The sequence below is a fragment of the Gallus gallus genome, chromosome 5 (assembly GCF_016699485.2).
Source record: "Gallus gallus isolate bGalGal1 chromosome 5, bGalGal1.mat.broiler.GRCg7b, whole genome shotgun sequence".
Lineage (NCBI taxonomy): Eukaryota > Metazoa > Chordata > Aves > Galliformes > Phasianidae > Gallus > Gallus gallus.
Genome location: NC_052536.1, coordinates 25,123,452 through 25,148,015, shown reverse-complemented (window position 1 = coordinate 25,148,015; position 24,564 = coordinate 25,123,452). Strand labels below are relative to the sequence as shown.

Genomic DNA, 24,564 nt, shown 5'->3' with positions numbered 1-24,564 from the left:
CCACGGCCTCCGTGCGGCGGGATGGCGGCGGCGCCGCGGTGCGGGGAGTGGCGGCGGCCGGGGGCCGTCCCGCTGAAGCTGTTGGCGTTGCTGGCGCTGGCGGGCGCGGCGGGCGCCGGGCAGCTCTCCAAATGGCGGGTCCCGGTACCTATGGTGAGTGCGGGGACAGCCGGCCGCCTGCGGGGACGGGAGGCCCCGGGTGCGCTGCTCGCGCGTCGGGGAACGTGGCGTTCCCGCCCGCGGTCCACCTGGGGTCCTTCTGCCCGGATTCAGCCCCGGTCGGCGGTGACCGCAGGGCAGAGGGAGGCGGCTGTGCGGGCGGCCCGGACAGAGCGGCTCCGTGACGCTCGAGGGGCCCGGACTGGGGGCAGCGGCCCTGCGGCGCGGCTGGGGCCTGGCGTGGGGAGAGCCGGGCCCGGCGGGGCTGAGCGGGAGGCGAGGGGTTTTCCGTGCTTCTGTGCTGCTCTCTGTGTGAAACTGCGCGGAGAAAACTGCGTTAAACTCGGTTTGTCGTGCCGTAGAAGGGAGCAATGCGTGTTTCCTGTGAGAATGGGAGCAAAATTACAAGAGTTGGGATGAACGCCCCTGTTGATTTTAAGAGTGAAAGTTTCCGAGGGTGGATAAGCTCCAGTCCTTCTTATCAGCAAGAAAATGCAAATCGATACAATAAATGGTGATGAAATTGGTTGAGTTCTGCAGGACAACGACAGAAAAGTCTCTCAAGCCATCTTTGAGAGCAGAGGGAGGGGGTGGTGAAGCATGACTTGAAAATCCAGTACAACTGGCTTCTGATTGTCATTCACTTCCATTTCAGTATTGATTTAAAACTCGGAGTAGAAAACGACATGAAGCCCTCTGATATTCTCTTCTCTTTTTGTCTTTCCAGGGGAAGAAGTTCTTTAACTTTGGGAAGATTCTCTTCAGCAACACCACCATTTTCCTGAGATGTAAGTGGTCCCGAGGGCTTATGCTGCGTGTGCTCTCACTCCGCTGTTTCACATAGCCTCTACTTCACATTTTGGTACCAAAAGACCGTGAAGCGTTTAATGGCACTGGTTGAAATGACAGCTTGTTTCCTGTCACTGGGTGAAAGCTGCAGCTCTGATCTGATTGAGTTTGAGAAGTGTTGAAGCCATTGAAGATGTGATCTGTTTTGTCTACAGCAGAAATGGATGGTTCTGTTCAGGCAAGGCGGTGGAAAGGGTGAGATGGGCAGTGAGAGTACCATTTCATTTCAGGTAGAAGGTAATGAGATGTGGGATGTGCTGAGCATTGTGGTGTGAGGTGTGCTAAATGGCTCCAGTTGGAGATAGTCTGAGTCTTGACTGGGTGAGGGGCTGTTTATATTGCAGAATCACTGATGGGTGACTGTTGCCTGTGCTTGTGAGGTTTTAGGGGAGACCTGAAACTCTGGAAGTGGTAAGAGGGTGAAATTAAACATTGAGACAGAGCTTTCCTGTAGGAAATCACAGGATCCTGAAGGATTGCAGTGTATGAGTGAGCTACAGAGAAAATACCTTTGCAGCCTTCACATTTGCTCTTTCTGTTGTTCTTTGCTGATCTGAACAGGGCTTTAGACTACGTAGATCAGTGCCCTAAGGAGAGTTTCTATCAAATAGCCTTGATCTGTAAGCACAAAGGCAGTGCTGAGATGGAAACTAGGTGATGTAGGTGACTTGTGGAAGGGGCTGACTTTGCAAGAGTGACATCTTTACCGTGCACTTCTAAGGGGTTGTTTGCACCAATTCTTACCGGTGATGAGAGGCTGAAACTGTCCACCTGCTGACAGAGTAGTTATACAGATACAGTGTCTGTGATTGGCTTTTTGCATTTGTATTAAATGAGGAAATGTCACTTCAGAAACAGTCAGTGGAATCTGTGCCTTTGTCACTTCAAGACATACTGCAATGATTTCATTCTTTTTATAAGTGAAAAAATTAAGGCGGTAGAACTAATAACTGGTGATTCTTGATTAAATTGAGTATTTCTTTGTTATGTTTAGTACTTACTGTATTGATTATTCAGGTTTAATCTCAGATGCCTGCCCATCTTGGGACAGTGCTTCAAAGGGAGCTTATCAGAGTGCCTCAAAGTAACCCCAGGTGAATCTGAAATAGGAGGCTAGTATAAAGGTGGTTATTAGTGAAGATCCGTCAGGTCAGAATTAGTTTTCCCACTTCTTAGGTATGGCTTAAATGCTGGATTTCACAGTTCTCAGGAAGATAACGGCAAGTCTGGGGAAAGGGATGGTGTTTCGGAAGAGCATCTTGAAGTTTGGTAGGGTTTAGAAATAGTGAAGTCATACCGATATTGCATGTAAGGTTTAAGTTCACACAGCAAAGTGTGTGGTAAGTCTAGTCATGAGGTGTACGGCTGAAATAACCAGGAGAAGGAAGAAACTAAGAAATTGAGAAAAAAGAATTTGTTACAAGTCAGATTAGTGGCAGAACTGGCAGTAAGAATTTAATCTCCTGGCTCCTGATGTAGACTGCAACTATCACATGCTGTCAGCCTTTGAACAGGGGTAAAGCTTTCATGTTCTCTGGTGAAGACATCTATTTTACATACCACTGTGTTTAAAAGATTTACATTAACTTAGATTAGCACCTGTACTTCCTCCTGCTTTTTCTCTTTTCCCTTGGGTTGTTCTGGTTTTTGTTGTGATGTATTCTGTGTGCTGGTATCTAGTACTTCTTCTGCTTTCTACTGCTCACTGGGAAAACTGCCACAGTTGTATCGCATTGTCTGTAATAAATTTATTTTATCTGTTCATTTTCTTAAGTGCTATTCTTGAAGACATCTGGTTTCCTGACTAGAATCATATGGGAAATCCCGCTTCATCTATAAATGAATATAAAGAGTTCATTTGAGTTAAATGTTGCTCGTTTTGCTTGAAGGCAAAGGGACTTTAATTTCCTTGTTGCTGAATTCTGTAAATGCTATGGGTGCCTTTTCTGTTCTGTAAGAGTATTTCCTTTTCAGCATTCCTGTGATGATTGCTTAGATTGGTGCATTATTCTGGTCGTGTCGTGTCTTGCTTTTAGTTGGTGTTGCTGCTGAATGCAGATCTTCAGAAATTCTATCTGTTCTTAATAGATGAAAAAGACATTCATTTTCTTTGTAGCACAGTTCTGAGGTGTTCCTCACTTGATCGGTTGTATCAGTAAGGTATCTGTCTCTTGAGAACTTGTCATATACCCACTCCATTGTGAGTGTTTGTTGCTTTTTAGATTCTTTGTTTTGCCATCTGCAGCATCTAGGGCTGTGAGGAGAATGTATGCCTTGTTTTCATGCATACCAGAACGCGTCATAAGGAAACTTATTTTTCAGTGATTGCATTCCTTTTCTTTCTTTCTTTTTCTTTTTTTTTTTCCCTCTGTCTTCAGCATTAGGAACTAGCTGTTTATAGCTCTACATAGGCATGGTTTAGTAGTCACGTGGCTTAAAGCTGGGTCAGTCAGTTAGGATTCCTTGGCAAGGTCTCTTAATTTCTTTTTCTTTTTCATCTGCTGTGGTCAGTAGAGGAAACATTCACTGAAAGTTCTGCATGTGTAACAAATTTGTGGATATGTAGTCTGAGATAATGTTCACTGTGAAGTTGTGGTGACAACTACATCACAAGCTCTAGAAGAAACATGCTGTCATTTATTTTGTTTCGGTATCTGTTGACTGGCAAAACCCAATTATAATCATTTATATGGCTTCCGAGACTGAGTAATCGCTGCTGGTTTTGCTTCCATGTGAAGTTTACCTTCTGAATGTCAATTTTTCTTCACCAGGATTTAATTTGGGAATGAGATTTGAGAAACAAGAATGATGATGAAATCTGTCTTGATTAAATAAAGTATTACTTTTCATCATTCATGTCTATTATTCTTAATATATTAAAATGGAAAGTTATAATATTTTGACTACAGGGAGCATTGCAGCTTTGACAGTGAGTTAATGTGGGGATGGTTGTTGGCTTGCGAAGCTTTACCTCTCTATCTATTGTATCAGTGATAGTATTAGTATGTTTTAGTATTTGTATATTAAAATTATCTGTGCAAATTGCCCATAGTATTAACCTACTGCATACTGACATATAGAATCATAGACATATCTTTGAAAGGGAAGTAATTGTACGTACTGTTATCATTTGGAGTCGCTGCTGTTGTCTGGTTTACTTGTTGTTCTTGCTGGCACATTCCTGGTTGTCTTAAGACCAAAAAAATTCCAAATGATCTTCAGCTCTTTAATGGAATTAATGTAATGTTACAGTCGAAGTCTGGTTTTTGTATGCTTCTGTTTTTTTCACTGAACAGTAGTGGATTATTTGAGGGTAATGTTCTTCTGTTGATGTACTTTTTGTGTTTAGACTCAATTACAGTAGTTTGGCACAGAATGGAAGGAGATTTACATGGAAAGGATGCCTTATATGTTGTTGTCTTTTTAGTTGAAGGTAACGAGAAGTCTTGTGATCCCTCCCAAGGTTACAATGTTACGTGGTACTTAAGATATTCTGATTGCTACAATGAAGTCTTCAACTTTGGGGTAAGAACTACATGGAAAATGTGGGCTATGATTTTTTTGGGTGTAAGCAGGTCAGGGGCTGAGAGGGTTGGAGACTGCTTATTTACATCCTCATTGCTCTATTGGCCTAAAAGAGAGAAGCAGCTTCTGCGTCAGTGAGCAGATGATGGAGAGAGATGAATCTTCAGCTTTTGGGGATTAATGACGTTTTTTGGGTAAAGTGGATGTATTTGTTAGAGTTCTTTGAAACCCAGAAGTTGAAATAAGTGTATCAACTCAAAACTGAAGTGTGTGAGCTTGTCTGTCAAATGAGAATATTATTTGCAAAAGTGCTTAATGACAGCCAGTAGGAAAAAATATTTTCATGTTTAGTCTTAATTCTGTTCTATTCACATGTACATTATAAGAAGTAGTAGTGATTTATATGAAATGCGTAGTGTGTGTTTCAGATGTAGAACACAGCTGTGGTTTGTACTGTTTGTATTGCATTTTCCTGGTTTACTTAAAATATCAACGACGACAGTTGTAACTACTACCCTAGCACAGTACTGAGGTATTTAAGCTCTTAATAATAATGTGGAGTTTATTCATATAGACTTAAGTTTATGCTGGTTGCTTCACCTCCACTGCAGGAGTAGTTTTTTTTTTTTTTAATTGAGTATTAATTCTTACTCAGATTTTGTGTGTGTGTGTGTGTGTGTGCGTGTATCGGTATCCTTTTTGGATGGCCTTGATGGCTTCTGGCCTATTAAACTCTGTTCAAGAGTTTATTCAGGCAGAAGTTTTGGTGCTTTCCAGGTCTTGCAGCTGCCTACTCAGATGAGGCATTTGATAAAATGAATGCTAATTTAAATTCTCTTCTCTGTTTGGCAGGAAGAACAGGCAGAAAGTTATTTTGGGACTACATCTGAAGAGCATCCGGGTTGGTCAGGATACTATGCCACATCTTCTCTTCTCTTTCCAAATTGCTCTGAGCTGTTCAAGCCCCAGGTATGGATAGAAACTTTAGTTTGCCCTATTCCATCGTACAACAGACAGATGACATTAGATCCTGTTAAATGAGGATCACTCACATGAGGATTGCTGTAGGTTGGGGAGTATTTATATTCTGTCTGTTTATGACAACCAAACTGCAGCAATGATTTCTTAATTCTTGCTTTACTTTTGACTTGCTGTTCAACTTGTGGCCCACCTTGAGAAAAAATACCCACACTTTAAAGTTGAGTGCTTCTCTTTGCTTGTGGTTATCTGTTCTGTATTTCATTTAGCACTAAGAGCTGAGTTACAGAAGTTTACTGCTAGATCAATAACAATGTACGTCTCTGGCAATAGAATGAATCTCCTGCTGAATTTGGCCCAGTGGAGGACTGGGATAATTGGTTAAAATTAAAAAAAGTGGAGCAAAATGGTGGCTGAAACGAATGAAATGGGAAAAACAAGAGAGACAATGCCATGTAACTTTGTGAAGTAATATTTAAACAAAGGCTCTGTGCCAGCTATATATCATCAGAAGCTGTACAATCACATTAATGGTGGTGTCAACGTAACAGTCTAGTTTTTTTTTATGGTGTACTTAAGGATTCAAAGCAAACTGCGGTGTTGTGTCTTCATTGAACCACTCCTGATTTAGACAAGAGGGTGTGAATAGAAAATACTGGGAGTTGTCTCCCAGTTATTGAATCTAGTTTTTTTTTCTTGCCTAAAGGTGACTTGAAAAGGTTTTTTAATGATTTGTTTTGCACACCTCTAACTCCTTTGATATGTGAAGATGACTTGAAAGGAGTTTTTTGATATATATATATATTTATATATATATATTTATATATATCTATATACACTGCCTACTTTTTTAGGTTTATTAATATTAGAAGTGTTTGTTCTACTTTTCCATGGTTTTATAGAAAAGCTGTTGAGGGCTTATCTATGTAATATGAACTGAGGCATCTTAACTGAATGTTGATGAAGCTGGGAATTTTAAGAACTTTAAGTGACTTTTCCTTCCATTCCTTTGCAAAGTCTACTGAAATTTTAACAGAAGTTGTTCTTCCCAGGTATTCATTTTTGAACTTTGACATAAATGTCTCCTTTCTGGTTATTCAGCTTTGTTTCTTTTGATATGGTAGTTTCACTAGGTTTTGAGTTCAAGAGAGTTGGCAGGTTCTGGATCCCTATCTGCATAATAGACATACATTTGTCTGGAGTTTTTTTTTTGCACGTACCAAGGCAGAAATCCCCAAATCTTGTTTCTGTCCTTGCAAGTGCCATTTAGTAACTGAGGTAGCTAACAGATGCATATTTGGGAAGTAATATTAATTTCACTGCTGTCACGTCCATGGTTCCAGCTCTAAAAATACAGACCTGTTGTATGAGAGGGGAAGGGGAGAAGCAATTCCCAAGTGAGAAAATATTAATGTAAGTATTCAAAATTCACTCCAGATATGGACAGTTGTTTGATTTAATTAAAAGAATGAAAATTCTCCAACGCTGCTCTGTTTCAGATAATCCTTCCTTAAAATCAGGTTTACTTTTTTGGTAGTGATGCCATATTAACATTCAATACCTATAAATGCTGTACTTTTTTTTTCATCTTACAGATTTTCTATAAAGAATTTGTTCATCCCGAGCCTCTCTCACCTGAGAAACAAGAGGTATGTTTTTTCCTTCTAACGAATGAGCACAGTAGTAAAAGAAAGAATTTTGATATCCTGACTTATCCATTTTCTGTTTTTCTCTAAGGGCGCAAAAGATAAGACAGGGAGTGAAGGAAATCGCACGATGGTGGCAGATAAAACTGTATGTGTTTTGAATTCAAATGCAATTTGGAATCCAGTGATGTAGGATTTTTTGTAATTCTTTTATAAAAGAGCTAGAAATTATCTAGTGGTGTTTACAGGGGTAGTACACTTTTGTTGCGTGGTATGTTTGTTTTGTTTTGCAGGGACAGGTGGCTATGGGAGGTGGGGGGAGACTTTTTGAGACTTTCATTTGCTTTAGTCTGAAAATAGATTTGTGGGGGAGGGGGAGGAAACTGGCCATAACTGTATTGATAATGATTATTTCGTATGAAATACAGAACTTTAACCATTCAAAATGATAGTATGAATAACAACAACAACAAAAAAATTAAGACAGTAATCTATAGAATGCAAAATATATCAGCTTTAAGGTAAAGTGATCAGTGCTGTAAGAGATCACTAATATTTAGAGATCACATTTGTTTTCATCTTGACCTATTCAGTCCTTTAAAATGTTGTAAGTAACAAGGTTCATGATTTCTTTTGAGTTTCAAATCTGTTAGTGTTTTTATTACGTGTTATGTTCAAGTCTTGACCAGGAACAGTTAGCAAAATAACTCCACACTGAATTTCCTGGATGCAAAAAAAAAAAAAAAGAAAAAAAAGCAGAAAAAAAAAGTTTTGTTTCCTTTATACTATAAAGAAGGCCATGTAGCTACAAGGTAAATGTGTGGTTGTGAAATGAGGAATCAGTGCAGCAAAAGATGGATGTATTTGAAAGGAAAAATCAATTTTATTTTAAGCTTGGTGTGTTTTTAACTAAGCAGTTTGACTTCAGTCAATATTAGCATAAACATTTTTGATGCATAAAATTCTGTTTTCTTTAGGTCTTATAGTCAGGACTCTTAAGTCCATGCTTTTCTTCTGATACTGAAATCCTCTTGGAGATGCCATTATTAAAACTCATGTGCTAGGTCTGCTTTGGTCTTGTAAGCAGCATATGTGTACACAGTCTTTTACCTCAGAGCTTCTGGTGAACAATTGCAGGTTTTGATATGGCTGGAATTGCCTTAGTTGTGGAACTAAGTTTTGTGTACTGGAACTCAAAACAAATCTCTGATTTTATTTATTTATTTATTTCCCTACAGTGCAAATACTCAATCTGGGCAAGCTTCCTCGCTCTTAGTTTACTAGCAGTATTTGGTTCTTAGAGATATGAGAGCTGTTTCAGAGGCAGTAGTAGTTTCCAGAGGAAATGACTAATAGGAATTTATTTTTATTCTCTTCAGCTACCCCTTTTATCTTACACTGTAAAACTTAGTCTTCATCAGAGAGCCAAGTCGTATGCAGGTGTCGTGTTGTGAAACACTTGCTTTCAGGAGTCAAGAAGCATCGCTGACAGTCTGTATTCCTAGACTGACAACAAGGAATATCAGCTTTGTTGAATTCTTTGTAATATTTGCCGTACCGTTGAGATCACTCTTGCAGTAAGACAGTATACAATCTCTAAGTAAGCCCTGATCACCTCTTCAGTCTTTAATTGATTCTTCTGGATTCAAATGTAGGCAAATTTCAGACTTTTAAGATATGTCTCGTAAATAAATTAAAAAAAAAAAGAATACACATCAAATATTTCTTAATAGGCTTTAGGACCACGAACAGATGAACTTTATTTTTTTATGGAAGATAGCAGCCATGTATGGAGAGCATACTTTTGCCTATTTCATGTACCACTTCATTTTTCATATGCTATTTACATGCAGACATTTTATTTTCAGGCAATGAACGCTGTTATTAAAACTTGGAGAGATGGGCCATATATATTTATTGTGCAAATTGGAGTTACAGCTCTAAAAGATTCTGCTAACAAAGTTAAAAGAATGGAGAAAACAACACCTGCCTCAAACCCTAAAGAAAAGCTCTTTACAAGTAAGACAGCTAAAAATAGATACTGCTTTTTTTTATGTATACCGTTCTGACTGGTTTTCTGCTGCCTTTGACTTCACATAGATGTACATAGCACCTGCTACAACTCATCTTAAGATAATATGTGATTGCTTGTGGTTTGATGATCTTAAGGCTGTTGATCTATCAGCTTTATGATGGAGGTAGAGAAAATACCCAAGCAGTTCAATTTTGAGGTTGTTTTTTTTTTTTTAAATGATTAGACCAATACAGTGATTTACATTAATAAGCTCAGATCATGTAGAACATAAAGGTCATAGTTGTCATTTTGAAATTATATTATCCATAATACTGATAGGTAAAATATAATTATCCATATTTTAGAGAAGATTTAAAATCCACTTAAAAGGATAGTACCTGTGTTTTCAAACTTTACTGTTATACACTAATCCACAGCACAAAGTACTGTAACTTGAAGTGCTACTGCAAATTACTTGGTCACAAAGCATATAATTTTAATTGCTTTAATATAATTCAATTAGTTGAATATGTTACAAGTCTTGCACTTAATTCCAAAGTGAAGTTAAATTTAAAGATTTCTTTCATGTGAAGATGTGGAATTTCTTTATGCTTGAGTAAAAATCAGTTAAGTACCTTATAACCTGGCTTCCCACATTTGCTTCCTGCTTAAATTGGTTATTGTATTATTTTTTGACAGTGACAGTAGAACTCAAGGGGCCATATGAGTATCTATCACTTGCAGACTATCCTCTGATGATTGTAAGTAAAACAGTTTTTCTATCAAGTTGTCAGTGGATGTGAGTCTCTGCTAAATGCTCTCTTTCCATGCTTAAGGGTGACAAAGCCTGTGGCTTTGAAGTACTGATTTGTGAGAAGTTTTTCTTGTAGTACATATGGGGTAGGGAAAACAGACGTAGATTTCAGATATTTGCATATGCTGTTAATGTCTGCCTATGGATTGTTTGACTTGATGACTGTCAGTTTTTGTAGTTCCAGAAGGTATCAGTACCATTAAATTGAGCAATTTTACTGGCAGTCTTGTTTTTTTCCTTAGTTCATATCTTAGGAAATTCACTATTCTGTTGTTTTGTTTACAGCTACTGTTTCATTTGTCACTGCTTTGTTCTCTTATAGTCTCATCTTCCTTCTTTCACCAGCTGTTTTCTCCACACCATGGGGAGGCCCTCAATACTGCTTAACAGTGAAAGCATAATTGAACTACAAAGAGCGAATTCCCCTTTTGTTCAAAGGGTTTGCTGACTTGATCGATAGTTGCTTCTGTCAAGGAGGCTTAGAAAATAAAAGAACTTACCTAGCGTAGGCAGACTTTAGCTGGGGATCAATAAGAAGTAAGATACCTAGCCTGTCTTTATTGGCAAGAGTAACCTGTAAATAGGAAGACATCACATCATGGTGTTTCTGAAAAGTGTTTTACTTGCTCCTTAAGTAAGAAGCTTCCAGCTGTTCTGATGACTTGTAATTCATAGGTGTGAATATCCCCATGTGGCAGGTCCAGAAAAAGGTCTCTGTCTACTTGTTTCTGTAATGGAACATCTGAATGCCAGCTGGCATGTTTAGGTCCTTAACATCTGAGCAGTGTGGATGCTTGGGCATGAAAACCTTTAAGGATCCGAAAACTGTTCTAAGAGTCATTTTCAGTTTGTGGAAGTTTTAAAGGATCGTGTAGCTAACTTCCATGCTTTTTCTGCAATGGAATGTTTGAATTTACGTGTATGACTCTTCAGTTTTTATTTTTCTTTCATCTAAGTGTACTGCTTCTTGCTTCTCTTTGTATAATAGTTTTTCATGGTGATGTGTATTGTGTACGTATTCTTCGGAGTTCTGTGGCTTGCATGGTCAGCCTGTTACTGGAGGGATCTCCTGAGGATTCAGTTCTGGATTGGTGCTGTTATCTTCCTGGGAATGCTTGAGAAAGCAGTTTTCTATGCAGAGTTCCAGAACATCCGCTATACAGGGGAATCTGGTGAGTGACAATTGCAACTTGCACTTTCATTGATGGGCACAGCACTAGTTATGTTAACATATACTAAATTGGGGTTACAGATGAATTTTAACTACATGATTACTTGAGGATTGCCTCAAAACGAAGAACGTGGAACAGAGTTTCTGTGTGTATTTTAATATACTGTAAATGCTTTTTATGATCTCTTGTGACAGCCTGTGCTCTTATAAAACTAAAATGCTGTGTCTAAAATTTCTGAGTGTAGTGTTTTAGGAATTTAGAATGCTAGATTCTTTAAGTATTCACTGTATCACTCACTTGAGATTTGAAACAGGACTTAAGTGTAGCTTGTAATTCACCTCTTACAGTTAGCCTTGGAAAGAGACTTTCAATTGCTTGTTTATTGTGACACCATTGCCAATAACCTTTGGCTTTCAGCCAATCTCTTGTGTTTTTGATCATTAATAAGCTCAAGAGATTTCCACAAGAAAATTTCTTTCAAAAAAACTCTTTGGGACACTGTTGTAGGATGGAAGCATATAAATGAAATTAAGTACTACTTCATTGTAACTTTTTTAATTGGTCACATCCACGGTATAGGAGGTTTTGTTGGTAGGCTTGTTTGGAAGATCATCCAGGCTAATATTGTGGGGGGGAAAAAAAATTATGGATCTTTACTCTCCACTTTATTTGGATTTAATTTTCACTTTAAGAGACTTAAGTATTCTGAAACCTTACTCCAGACATAGGTAGTAAAGACAATATAAATTTTAATAGCCTACTTGCTGCAAATAATAGTGTCTGCTCTTATACTACAATCATATGCAGTAGTCAATAAAACATAAATTATTTTTTATGACCTACCTTCTTTGCTTTTGGTAGTTCAAGGAGCACTAATACTGGCAGAACTGCTTTCTGCTGTGAAACGTTCACTGGCTCGAACTCTGGTCATCATAGTCAGCCTGGGGTATGGAATAGTCAAGTGAGTAAAAATCTGTTTTTCTAATAATTTAAGATAGTATTAATTTCCCTGCGCTTTGCAACTTAAAAGATAGATGCTTGAGTTAAGTGGTGTAAAGCTCCAGTCTTCTTCACTAGTCAACAGAGACATATACTTCTATGTGGTGATTACTCCTTTTTTGCATCCTCTTGCTTTTACTGCTGTTGGGTAGGGTTCTGAGAGTCACTGCTGAGCTCATAAATCTCTAGCAGAGATCTGCTTTATGAGGCTTCTGCTGCTCATCTGTCTGCCTGCAGCTGTATTACATGGTAAAACAATGTTGTGTTGCATTGGGATCTTCTGTCAAGTTGGAGTACGTTGAGGGAACTGCAAAAGAAGATGGGGCCTGGGACTTCTTGAAGTGGTAATAAAATGCCAAGCGGGTTAACTGTTACTGATCTCTTCCTTAGCCACATCAGGCCAAAAGACAAAAGAAAAGTGGTAAGCATAGGAACACCATAATAAAATGATTCCAAAGATCTAGGAATGACTCGTCACAAGAAGCTTTTATTTGCGTGCCTCTTGCCTTATGCTGAACTCAAGTTGATGTGACTTCATTCTTCTCCCGCACTAACGATTAACTTCACTTTGTTTTTTTTACAGACCTCGTCTTGGAGTTACTCTTCACAAAGTAGTTATGGCTGGAGCCCTTTATCTATTATTTTCTGGCATGGAAGGTGTTCTTAGAGTCACAGGGGTCAGTAATTGCTGCTTGAAGTTTTCTTACATGCTACAGGTTCTACTGTCTTAAAATTAAGTGCCAAGGGAGAATCCCAGAGATTCTCAAAAAGAATCCCCAAAAGAAGGGAAAAAAGACAAGTGGTTAAAGTCTGGAATTGTGGAAGTGATTTATTGAGAACTGTTTTAAACTTGTGGCCTGCTTTATGCATCTGGATGTAATTGTGTATTTTGAAATAGTTCTCCTAATTTAGTGATTAGGCAGGTTCCAGATGCTGTTGTGACTTCAGATCAGGTAGGAATTTCAGGATGTAGGGCCAGTTCCAGACCTAAAGGTGATTCACCTGGCTATGAATGTTGTTTTTCTTAGTTTTTTATTTGAAAAAGAAAAAAATTAAAAACAACAACAACAAAACCAAGAAAAACCAGCAATAAACAAACCAACATTTTATATTTGAGGCTGTACGTGGGGAAGTGTTTGTGAGTTGTGCTGCTACTTGCTTCATTCTGGAAGTACGTATTAGAGTGTAAATTTCTGTTATTGTTCACCGTTAGTGTCTTGGGACAAGATATTTAACATGTTATATATTTGGTACTTTTTCAGTTTTTCTATGACACTGTGGCTCTGATAGCAAACTTGGCCCTGTCCATGATTGATGCCTGTATTATTTTGTGGATATCCTTTCATAAACTGTAGAAAGTTACAAGCTTGTTCACGGAACTGTTCATCTAATACTTTAGAAGCAGTAAAAAATGACTTGCTTTTGCTATTTAGGACTTTCTTAGTTTCTTGTATACTCAAAAGGCAACTTTTGCAATTTTCAGTCAAACCTAAGTGAGCATTGAGTTCTTCCATAAGTAGTGTAGAGGATTTAATTACTGTATTTCTAACAAGCTGATGGCTGACTTTCTGTAACAGAAGTGGCCAGACTAAATCTTTGCAGCAGTAATCTTAACAAAGGCTCTTGTTAATGCTGCTCAATAGACTTAATCTGGAAAACTACTTCTTGCCTTGCTAATGTAGAGTTGAGAACTGGCAGTGTGCTGTAGTTTGCTTTTGTCCTTTATAAACCCCTCTGTGCATTGAATTGAACACCTTGTTCAAACACTTGTTTCTGTAGTAAAACTCAGAAGCATTGTGGTGAAGTGTCTGTGGTTTCTCGTAACATAGCCTGACACTCCTTGCTCCTGCACCTTGTTTCCTTTTCAGTTTGTTCTTACTGGCTCTCTCTTTGTCTCCAGGCCCAGAATGATCTTGCCTCCTTGGCTTTTATTCCCCTGGCTTTCCTAGATACTGCCCTGTGCTGGTGGATATCCTTCACTATTTTACTTAGTGGGGGGTGTGTTTTCTTTGAAATAGGTTTTTTTTTTTTTCAGGGAGCGTTTGGTACTGCTGCCATAGGATGACCTGTTCTGCTGTGTGTCTCGTCTGTGTTTTAGAGGGCTGCGTTCATGGGTGTGTGTCTGGTTGGGGGCTGTTGTTCATAAAACCTGTGTTCTCTTAAGTTTGGGTCCACCTTGTCCTCTCAGAGACTTTCCTTGACTTTCTCTACATATTCATCAGCTTGACTCAAACAATGAAACTGCTAAAACTTCGAAGGAATGTTGTGAAACTCTCTTTGTATCGGCACTTCACCAACACACTCATCTTGGCAGTAGCAGGTAAGCAGAAAATTATGTGAATCAAATAAGAGTGTTAGCTGTTTTGACTGTAGAATTTGATTTGCTCACTAAAGCAGATATTGAATTTAGTAAGCATTCTGTAAATGTAACAAAATACTTGTCGTTTCTATCACTTGACCTGTTTCTAGTAAGTCTCTGTCAAATGTTACATTGATGCTTCAGGGGCAGTGGATCATTAGTCAGGAAATTAGTAAGAGCTTCTCTACTGGAGTGCTTTTGATCCTCTTAATAATAACTATGCTTGGAAGTTGTTTTTTTTTTTTTTCCCCTGGCTGTGCATTGATCATCTGTGATCATTTCTTTAGTGTTTCTTCCTCCTTAGCTGAAGACCAGAGTGACTCTTGAAACAGCAGTGTTCTTAGGATTGTAACCCAATGTCCTACCTGTATTCTGAAAGACTAAAGGTTGAGATTCTCTCTATAGTAGTGATATCTGAACTCCAGGAGTTTATCTTAGTGCTGCCAGGTGCTTGGCTTCTTTCATGTATTCGGAAATGACATCCATACAATGAACAAGAAAGCTTCTAACCAGTGTGTGTGTATATTTATTTATTTATTTATTTCACATAAGCAACAAAGCAGTACGTTCATTTAATTGCCAGCTCTCATTAAGTTCCTTGCAGCGTCTGGTTCTCAGTCATCATCAGTCTCCTGCGTGGAGGGAAGTGTCACCTCTAAAACTGTTGTGAGCTTAGTGTGAGCACTGGGAGTCTTATGTGTCAAGATCTGAATGTTTTGGTATTCAAACAGATCAGATGGTTCAGTTACTGCAAGGTAGCTTGTTTGTCAGCCAGTAATGAAAGTACTGTATGGAAAGCAGATGAAAGGAACGTGAGAATAGTAAATAGGGATGAGGATTCTGGTTAAATAGTGAATCCTTGGCTTAAGCCTTGTGTCTTCAGCTGTGCCTAAACTTCATTGTAAGGTAAGTTTCAGTAAGTCAGTCTCATGTTTTCTGAAACTTATAGTTTACTTCCCAAGAATTTCCCTATTTAAGTCTTCACCCTTCATTTGGTAAACACAATCCTGTTAGTAATATACAAACAGTAGCATATTTTGTAGTAATAAGCAGTTTGTTTGTTTTAATCTTGCAGCATCCATTGTATTTATTATCTGGACTACCATGAAGTTCAGGCTGGTGGACTGTCAGTCGGTGAGTTTATATTGAATGCTTTCTGTGGTTGGTACCCTGTTTGAAAAGCTTAAATTTGTCAGTCAGAGAGGTGAGATTGAGGATTCTGGAACAGATTTTTTTTTTCTGTGGATTATATCTAGAGTAGTAACCATATGGTAAAATTGTCACTGTTGTAGCAAGTGAGCCTCTTTGACACATGTCTGTAATGCATCTTTGGAAAGAACTGAAAACATGGACTTCCTTCCCAACACCTTCTGTTTGTGCTTCTGTTTTCCTTGACAGGACTGGCAGGAGCTATGGGTGGATGATGCTATCTGGCGCTTACTGTTCTCAATGATCCTTTTTGTCATAATGATTCTGTGGAGACCTTCTGCTAACAACCAAAGGTTCAGCTTTTCTTCTCTCTTTCTATAAATACTGTTTTGGGGTGTACTTGTTTATCCAAAGTAGTCCTGTTGGGTGATTTTAGTTGCAGTATACTGATCCATAGCATACTAACGTAGGATACTAAGCAGCATATGCAGAAGTAGATGTGAGAAGTCACATAGTTAAAATTCAGTCTGTTCCTGGTGTTGAACTTATTTGAAAAGAAGTTGCTTGAACTCTTGTTTATATAGTTTAACATAGGTCTTCAAAACAATATGCTATACAGAATAATGAAGAGATGTTAATGTTGGGGTAATAACTCTTAGATGGCAATACACGCTCTTCTAAGTTATCCTTCTTTCCTTCCTAAAGGTTCGCTTTCTCACCGCTGTCTGAGGAGGAGGAGGATGATGAGCAGAAAGAGCCAATGTTAAAGGAAAGCTTTGGTAAGAGCAAAATTTCTTTCCACCTGATTTGTGTTGGAGATGTCTGGGGAGAGAAGTCTTTCTCTCAGGGGGATAAGAAATGAAAATAAAGTTCGTTACTGCTGTGGAGGTGGAGGATGCAATTGCCTGTTGCGGAAGATCAATGGCTTTATATTTTGCATCTGCACTGCCTGTTAATCCTGGTGTTTTCAGATGACATTGAGCACACTGCTGCTGTTGTGGTTGTTTTACCATATCCACTGGATTTTTTATTTTTTTTTTTTAATATGAGCAAAGTCTGTTTGCATTTGGCTATGATGACAGAGATCTCTCAAATATTGTTGCTAGTCAGTGGGTTAGTTTGTAGTTCCTCTTACAGTCTGTTTGCATGATTCTAGTTATTATCTGTTCTCTAAACTGCAGAAATCATGATAGAACCATAGAATGGCTTGGGTTGGAAGGAACCTTAAAGACCATCCAGTTGCAACACCCCTGCCATGGGTAGAGTTGATGCCTGCTAAATCAGGCTGCTCAGGGCCCCGTCCAACCTGGCCTTGAATGCCTCCAGGGATGGGAGAGCCACAAATTCTCTGGAAGTGAGAGTGCCTCACCACCCTCTGAGTAAAGAATTTCTGCTTGACATCTAATTTAAGTCTCTTTTAGTTTCAAACTGTTCCTCCTTGTCCACTATAAACATGGAAATGTCCACAGTAAGCATACGGATGGGCCTCGAAGCAGTCCTGCTTTATAGCACTAGGTGGCACCTTTCTCTCACTCCAACTGTAATAACCTCTGCTTGAAATTTCCATACTACGTCTGTTGTCCTTCAAGCAAAACTATTTGTAAGCTTTGTAAAAAGGACAGGTGTTATACATACTGCTGCTGGGATATATCAGAGCTATGTAACTGACTTAGCAGCTGAGAAAGTATGTATTATCTCCTAGGTGCATTTGCCAAATCATCTGTATTGGCTGTTTGGCAGGCTGGGAGATGCATGTTGCTTCTCAGCTCTTAAACAAGGCTGGTCAGCAGTCAAGAGGTAAAACAAATTTGGGGAGTTGCATAAATTGCAGAATGGCTGAGGCTGGAAGGGACATCTAGAGATCATCCTGTCCAAACAGCCTGCCTAAGGGGGGAGGTAGGGCCACATACAGACAGCTTTTGAAGATTGCCAAGGAGGGAGCCTGCACAGCTTCTCTGAGCAGCCATATCTTTTGATCCTTGCACTGTTTATGTATGGTTTAGAGAAAAACAATAGAAATTGATATTTCCTAGATAAAATTGCAAAATTCAGGACAAATAGGTATTTCACCTGTCAGGCGTCAGGTCCTTGGTTATCACAGTCTTTTTTTCCCCCTTTTGTTTTCAGAGGGAATGAAAATGAGAAGTACAAAGCAAGAACCAAATGGGAATGTAAAAGCAAATAAAGCTGTAAGTATATCCTCATTACCTGAAAGAGTATAGATCTGTCCCTTTTCTTTGTCTACCTCCCAGTAGTAGTTCACAGTATGCAAAGCTATCAGCCTGTAAATGTGAGTTTCCTGGTTTGGTTCAGAGTGGGAGTGTGTCAAAGTATCATATGTATACAGTGCTTCTGAAAAGGAAGTCTGCCAATGGAGACTTCAGAATTCAGTCTGTTCTTTAGGAATGCTTGCACAATCCAGTATAGATAGAACTGTGTAATGCTATATTACGATAAAGAATAATACATTATTCTAACAAGTTTGTCAGGCTAAATTTTTAAATTTTGAGATATGTGATTCATTATGGGTGATGTGTATAGTGCAAACAGTCTGTCATGAGTGACTGCTTTGCTTAGTAAGCATTAAATAATTACAGAGTTACTACAGAATCTTAAATTGTTAATAAGTCATAGGTTTTTCTTTTTTCCTGTTGGAATATTGTTTCTGTAATTTGGAAATCACTTCTAATGTTTTTTTCAAGTAGGCTGTGAAGAAAAATATACCATTTTGGGAAAAGTGACTTGTTTTCCATTTAATTTCTGTACTTGTAGCAGGAGGATGACCTGAAGTGGGTAGAGGAGAATGTTCCTTCTTCTGTGACTGATGTGTGAGTATTTTTTTTGTAGTCACAATAGAAGTGGGCTCCTAATGCACTCTAATGTAGTTTTTGTTCCTATAACTTGCATGCTGCACTTACATAAACAGATACTGAAGTGAGCCTGGAATTGGCCTCCTGTCTTTTTAACAGTCTTCCACATGGCTATACAGTTTCTCAGACTTATGATTTATGCTGCTTGAATACGTGCTAACTTACGGAACGCTATCTCTGTGAAAACATAAGCTGATTTATTTACACTTCACTGAATTTAAAAATTAAGAACATAAATTCAGAAAGCAAAGAACAGCCAAGCACCCTCTTTCTGTTCAAGCATCTTGCTGGATGTAAATCACTGAGTAATTTCATTTATTTCTGTACGTTTTTGGAATATTGAGTCATTTTTATGCAATTTAGTCAGCTGTAGACACAGTCCATATGTTTTCTGCTTTTAATGCCAGTTCTTACATTCTAAGAAGGTCAGTATTTGTATCTAAATTTTTCATAGCGAGTTCACTGATTCTTTGCATTCACGCATTTGAATGGTAAATTTTGGCAGACTCTTTAGATTTAAGAACAAAGCTCTGCTTGGAGTCATTTAAAAGACAAGAAATCAAGTGAAGCTTCAAGAGGAGAAAAAAGTACGTTTTCTCAATTGAATTCATTTTTTTTCTGGGTCAAGCAATTATCTATTTGAAAAACTGTAGGTTTCCTTAGTACTAGGCTGGTATAAGCTAGAAAGGGTCACGCTGAGGTGGTCTGCAGCAGGGCTTTCTGTCCCTGGAAGTACGTTGATCAGGCTTGTGAGGAGTTGAGGTCCCAGCACATAGGTGGAAGGTCTGTTGTGGCTGAAAAAGGCTATGATACCAGTGTAACTTGTGTGGTTTTATAGGAATATTTTTTCTTTTCTACAGCATAGTCCCATATTCTAAATGTTTTAAGTATGGCTTAGCGCTGTTTCTGTATTTACAAAACACCTCTTTTTGTGGTTGCAGTCAGACTGCTAAGATGCTGTGAACGCAGCTTATTTCCTTGCAACATGAAAATTGTTCAGAGAAGTCTGAAGCAGAGTACAAAATAGTGTTCAAGCTGTGAAGGTCATTGAGAGATTACTACTTTGGCTCTTCCTCCTCTTTGTATCTTCCTCTAATTTTTATGTATTTAACTGGAAGGTCTATCTTCATCAATGCTCTTTTTTTGTCCTAAAAAGCGTAAGGTACAAGGTAAGGCTGAAAACAGTTTTCAATATGTGCTCTCAGTAGGGGCATCAGTTTTCTTAACTATTTTTTTTTTCCCCCTGCAGTGCTCTTCCAGCTCTTCTGGATTCGGATGAGGTCAGTGAACATATCTTTAGTACAAAACAGTCTTCTGACATACCTAAAGAGTCACGAGTCAGCTGCTAAGGACTTGGCTTATTAGAACTAGTCTCTGATCTTGCCAGTGCAGTAGTAAAATGCTACAAGGGGGAGAATAAGAAACAGAACCGTGATACAGCTTGTAAGAATGCAGTTATGTCTTAAAGATTTGTGGTCTGCAATGCTTATAGTTTTAGGGATGATTGAACTTATATTGTAGAATACAGTTCAACATAAAGCAATTGTTTTTTGGATTACAAGCTCTTCCTGCTGTAGACTGTGTCTCTATGCAATTTTCTTGTGGTTTTCTACTCTGTTTCACTTCCTCTTTGTTAAATGATTTGGGAGAGATGTGATGCTGTGGAAAAGCAAGTTAGGTACTTTGGAGAAAAATATTTTTGATCAGCATTGTGAGTAATGAATGCTTTTGTAAAATTTTGTTGCAAAGATATTCTTAGCGTTATGATACTGTTAAGTACTGTAACTTGTAGTGAATTTGAAAAGCACTATAATATATCTAGAAATTAAATGTTTGAAATTGGAGTGGAGCAGAAGCAGAGTATGACCCATCAGCTACTTAGGGAGAGCTGATTTCACAACAGTGAAAATTGTGGTGTGGGCCTGTGCATCAGTCATGTGTGAATGATGTGACCTTTTCATTCTAAAAGTAGTGGTATATCTGCTGTAAGTTGTGTTGAAATGCATATGAGTGTGTATTGTGAACATGCATAGCATATCACCTTACTTCTGAGTAATTTACATCTATTGGGGGTAATGACAGAATTGGAATTTCTTATTTTTCAGGAAAGAATGATTACACACTTTGAAAGGTCCAAAATGGAATGAAGGAGAAGGTTTTTGCTATTGGAATTGGAGACATCTCCTTTAAAGTTGCTTGGTGGAGCAAGTACATCCTGCTGATTTGTTTCTTGATCTCAGTCTTGGAAGTTTGACACTTTATTGTCACGAGGGCGTCTTGCTGTGAAAGAACTTCACGAGGACATTGATAAATCTTTTGGAAATTTTCAAATTGCGAAGTTGCTGCAAGTTTGGATTTTTAAGCAATTTAAATGTGTACTATTCCAGCACCTTCTGTAACTTTTTTCAAATATTTAATCTGTGAAACTAAAATTCCTAATGTCTGCTTGAGGAGTTTATATTTTAATGTTACAATTGACACTTAGAGGTGAATTGCCTTTACCTTTTTTTGGTGGAGGGTGGGAACAGCAGGAAATAAGCACTGAAGAAACAACAGACCCATTTTCTGGAAGATAAGGGCTTATACCGTCAGGTTCTAGAGAGGAGCTCCCATTAATGAAGAAAATTAAGATATCAGAAAGGAGATATTTGGAAAAGTTACAGTGATAAGAGTTTTAAATCAAGTGCAATTTTATTCATAACACTGTGTAAGAAAGATTTTCTATTTTAAATGCCATTGACCTATAGGTAACAGTTGCGTAGAGCTAACACTTGCTGTTAGCAAGTTGGCACATCTCATTGCCGGCAATGTGGTGGTTGCCTGGAAAAATTATTTGCCCCTACCTTCCATGTGTTGCATGGTTTAATTCAAAAGGAAAGAAAAAAATACCAAAAAAAAAACCCCAACAACCAAACTCCAAACACACTCCTGCAGTGTTCCACAATTGCTTGACTATTCACGTTAAGCAGCTATTTAAGTAAACATTTCAGAAAAAACTTTCCTCCTTGCACATCTCCCCCCAAGAAGTCAGCACTCTTCTAAGAGAAGATGGCATTGCTTCCTAGAGGGTGCAGGCACTGCTGCACCACGAGGCCTTGATGGCGTACACAGTGCTGGGATATTTTTGTTTCCAGTGTCTGTTTAGAATTGCTTCACATGTAAACAATTTTACGATGGGCTTTCCTGTTCCAGTTGATCCTTGTAGCCAAGATCATTGTATTTAAGTCAAACTAGAAAATTTCTATACAACTGATGGGTTTTTTTTTCTTGTTTTGCTCCTTTTCAAATGAAAAAGAGCTTTTTGACAGTTTTCTATTTATACTCAGTTCTTGGTTGTGAAAGCTTTGCATGCAAAACCTTACATGGGGAAGCCCAATACAGACTGTATGACAAAAGCTCTTAATTTGGATTCATACTCTTTACATCTGATGATTACCAGGTAAGTGTCAGCACAGCACAGCTAGACTTCTGGGGAGCTGCTAAACACACCTCTGTGGGTACTGGCTTAGGGAGTTAGCTTTTCTTGTTCTTAGCTCATAGCTGTGTCAGCAGAAGTGAACGTGCGCCTGTACTTCATTCAGCTGTGAAGTCTGATAGTTTAGCTCTTGTTCATCATCATCAGCAACTTATGCTGGCTCATGGCACTTTACAGTAGAGTAGCTGAGGTGCAAGTGCATAGTGTCTTCTGTCAGCTGTGCTGTGAAGGCAGCAAACCCTGAGCAGATGGGCAGAGAAAAAAAGTGGGGCTATTACACTTGACTCTGCTTCTGCAAGATTTGTTGTGGCGTACTTCTTCCAGCCCTTGTAGGCCACAGGTAGATGCTGTAGAGTCTTTAATTAGAAAACACTTCAACTTCTAATTTGCTATGCTTAATTGATTAAAAAATGAAACAAACATGACCTCCATGCCCTTTTGGGGAGAAGAAATTTTGTGAAATAAAGCTATGTGGAACTATTTAATGCTTTTTTCCCAAGTCCTATTGTTTTGGGGTGGTTTTTTTTTTTTTTTCTTAAGACAAATAAGGAAATATGTTCTCTATTGGAAGCACAAAAGAAGTTTGTATATACAATTTAATAAAAGTTAGGCTAAGAGTAGAAAGGCTTGCATGGTTTCCTTCTACTTTTCTCTCTCACATGAGAGAATAAGTAGTATTAATGTCTTCACAAATCTTCCTTGCATAACTCTTTGTGGCATTGTATTTACAATGGTTTTTTTCCCATTAGGTTTCTTTTTTTTTATTTTCTCATTAAGCTTGTCTTATCAACTTGTTTGTTGAAAAGCTATCATAGGGCAACTCACACATTTCTGAACAAAAACGAAAGACCTGAACAGTTTCCCTGATGCTAGTCCTCGATTAATAATCTAAAAAACAAAATAAATACAGCTGTTTTCTGATACTTGAAGCCTACAGTTGCATTAGGCTTGGCCTGTCTTCTTCCTTCTTCCTTTCTGTCCCTTGTTGGTATCTTCCACAATACTGGGAGTTGCTCTGAACTCTGTAGGTGGCTTATTGCATTAAACATCCTGGTTATAGCTTCTTGCTTTCCTAGGTAGCTCTTCTGTTTGGCAGAACTTATATATCCTTGGAGGTTACATCTGCATCTGCACACGCAGCAGGCTCATGCTGTGACTTGTTTGTGGTCTTAAGACCATATTTTTTCAGAGATTTGTTCCCGAAGTACAAATGGATAAAACCAGAAATCCTGCAGGATTGTTAACTTTCATGACAGGAAAAACTGAAGTAAAATACAGACACATTCTTTTGAAACATACTGTAACCTTAACTGTACAAGCTACTCTGAAGGCTTGAGCAAGTGAACAGGAGGGAAAAATCTCTATTCTTAGGTCTGATATCTACAGATGTTTTTAGTGACTAGAATGGTATGTAGAACCTGACTTCAAATGTTATCTTCACCAAGCTGTCAGCAACTGAGAATGCAGAATGGCAACAATTTAAACACGGAGGGAGGTGTTATTTTTAATGAGATTTTTGCCTTTGTGGTCTGTGTGGATTCTTTTTCATTTTTGAAGACTGGCTGCAACTTGTAGCATTTTCATGCCACACGGAAGACTGAAAACAGTAATAGTAGTGAGGAAGATGATGGTGGTGAGCTGCCTTTTTTTTTTAGTGTGCTAAGATGATCTTGCCAGAAACTCTGAAGGAGAGACTAAGAGATCACATGACGTGGCAAAGAAGTTTAACAGCTTAACGGGCACAGTGTGAGTGAAGATCATAAGATCCGGGGTAAGACAGGGTGTGTTTGTGTTAGACTACAGACATGAGGGTGTGTTTATGGGCTTAAAAAAAAAATCATTCTATTTCCTCTATATGGCCTTGTATACTGAAAAAAATATATAAGTACTTATAAATAATAAGCTCTTTTGAAGTCTGAAAAGGCCAGTGCCTCACACATAGTTTGCACTCTGGTAGAGACGGATTACAGCCACTTGTATGTTAAGTTATTATTACCTCTCATTACTGAAACTTATATTTCCTTTCACTACACGGTGCTACATTCCTCTTGCTGTTGCAGTAATCGTAATTAGGACAAGGAGACCTGACATAAGCACAAGCCACATTTCCATTTGCAAAGAGGATGCAACTTAACATGGTTTCATGCTTCAGGTTTCATCCCCGGGTGGGAAAGCAGCGGGATGGATGTAAGTGTGCCTCGCTGTAAGAGACCTTGCTTATTCTATTCCTAAGCTTCAGTCTCCCAGCACAAAGCATCTTCAGTCCCCATCTTCTCCCACAGCAGTCTGTCAGTACAGATGCTGGGAGAACTCAGTACTGTGTGTTTTCTTGCTGGGTTTAGATCGTTCAGCTCCTCGGATAGGGGTGGTGGCCATTACAGCAGAATAAATGCAGCTGCCTCCTCTTCAGGAAGGGATATGGAAACAAGTGAAGATTTCCTCATGAAGGCTGAATTTCGTTGACCTAGTTCATTCTGAAGGAACGTATCAGTCATCATTTTGCGGATGTCATCATATTGGAGAAAAAAGAGAATTTAGAATCTCTGAAAACAGTT

The 24,564-nt window shown here is 38.6% G+C and overlaps 1 protein-coding gene across 2 annotated transcripts; it reads left to right on the top strand.

Moving 5' to 3' along the window:
* The first annotated feature begins 4 nt into the window (after positions 1 to 4).
* Positions 5 to 22,494, top strand: TMEM87B (transmembrane protein 87B). Of its 2 annotated transcripts, none has more exons than XM_421155.8 (20): positions 5 to 153; positions 887 to 947; positions 4,436 to 4,533; positions 5,386 to 5,502; positions 7,107 to 7,160; positions 7,249 to 7,305; positions 9,026 to 9,176; positions 9,871 to 9,932; positions 10,974 to 11,157; positions 12,019 to 12,118; positions 12,740 to 12,833; positions 14,057 to 14,125; positions 14,368 to 14,476; positions 15,591 to 15,649; positions 15,914 to 16,017; positions 16,370 to 16,443; positions 17,792 to 17,853; positions 18,437 to 18,492; positions 19,784 to 19,814; positions 20,640 to 22,494. In XM_421155.8, exons 1-20 carry the CDS (start codon positions 22 to 24, stop codon positions 20,679 to 20,681), a joined length of 1,716 nt encoding a protein of 571 aa, XP_421155.5. In that variant the 5' UTR covers positions 5 to 21; the 3' UTR covers positions 20,682 to 22,494. The 2 variants fall into 2 exon arrangements, with proteins under 2 accessions (XP_421155.5, XP_004941707.4); XM_004941650.5 differs by lacking the exon at positions 14,057 to 14,125 and adding an exon at positions 13,419 to 13,490.
* The last annotated feature ends 2,070 nt before the right edge of the window (positions 22,495 to 24,564 follow it).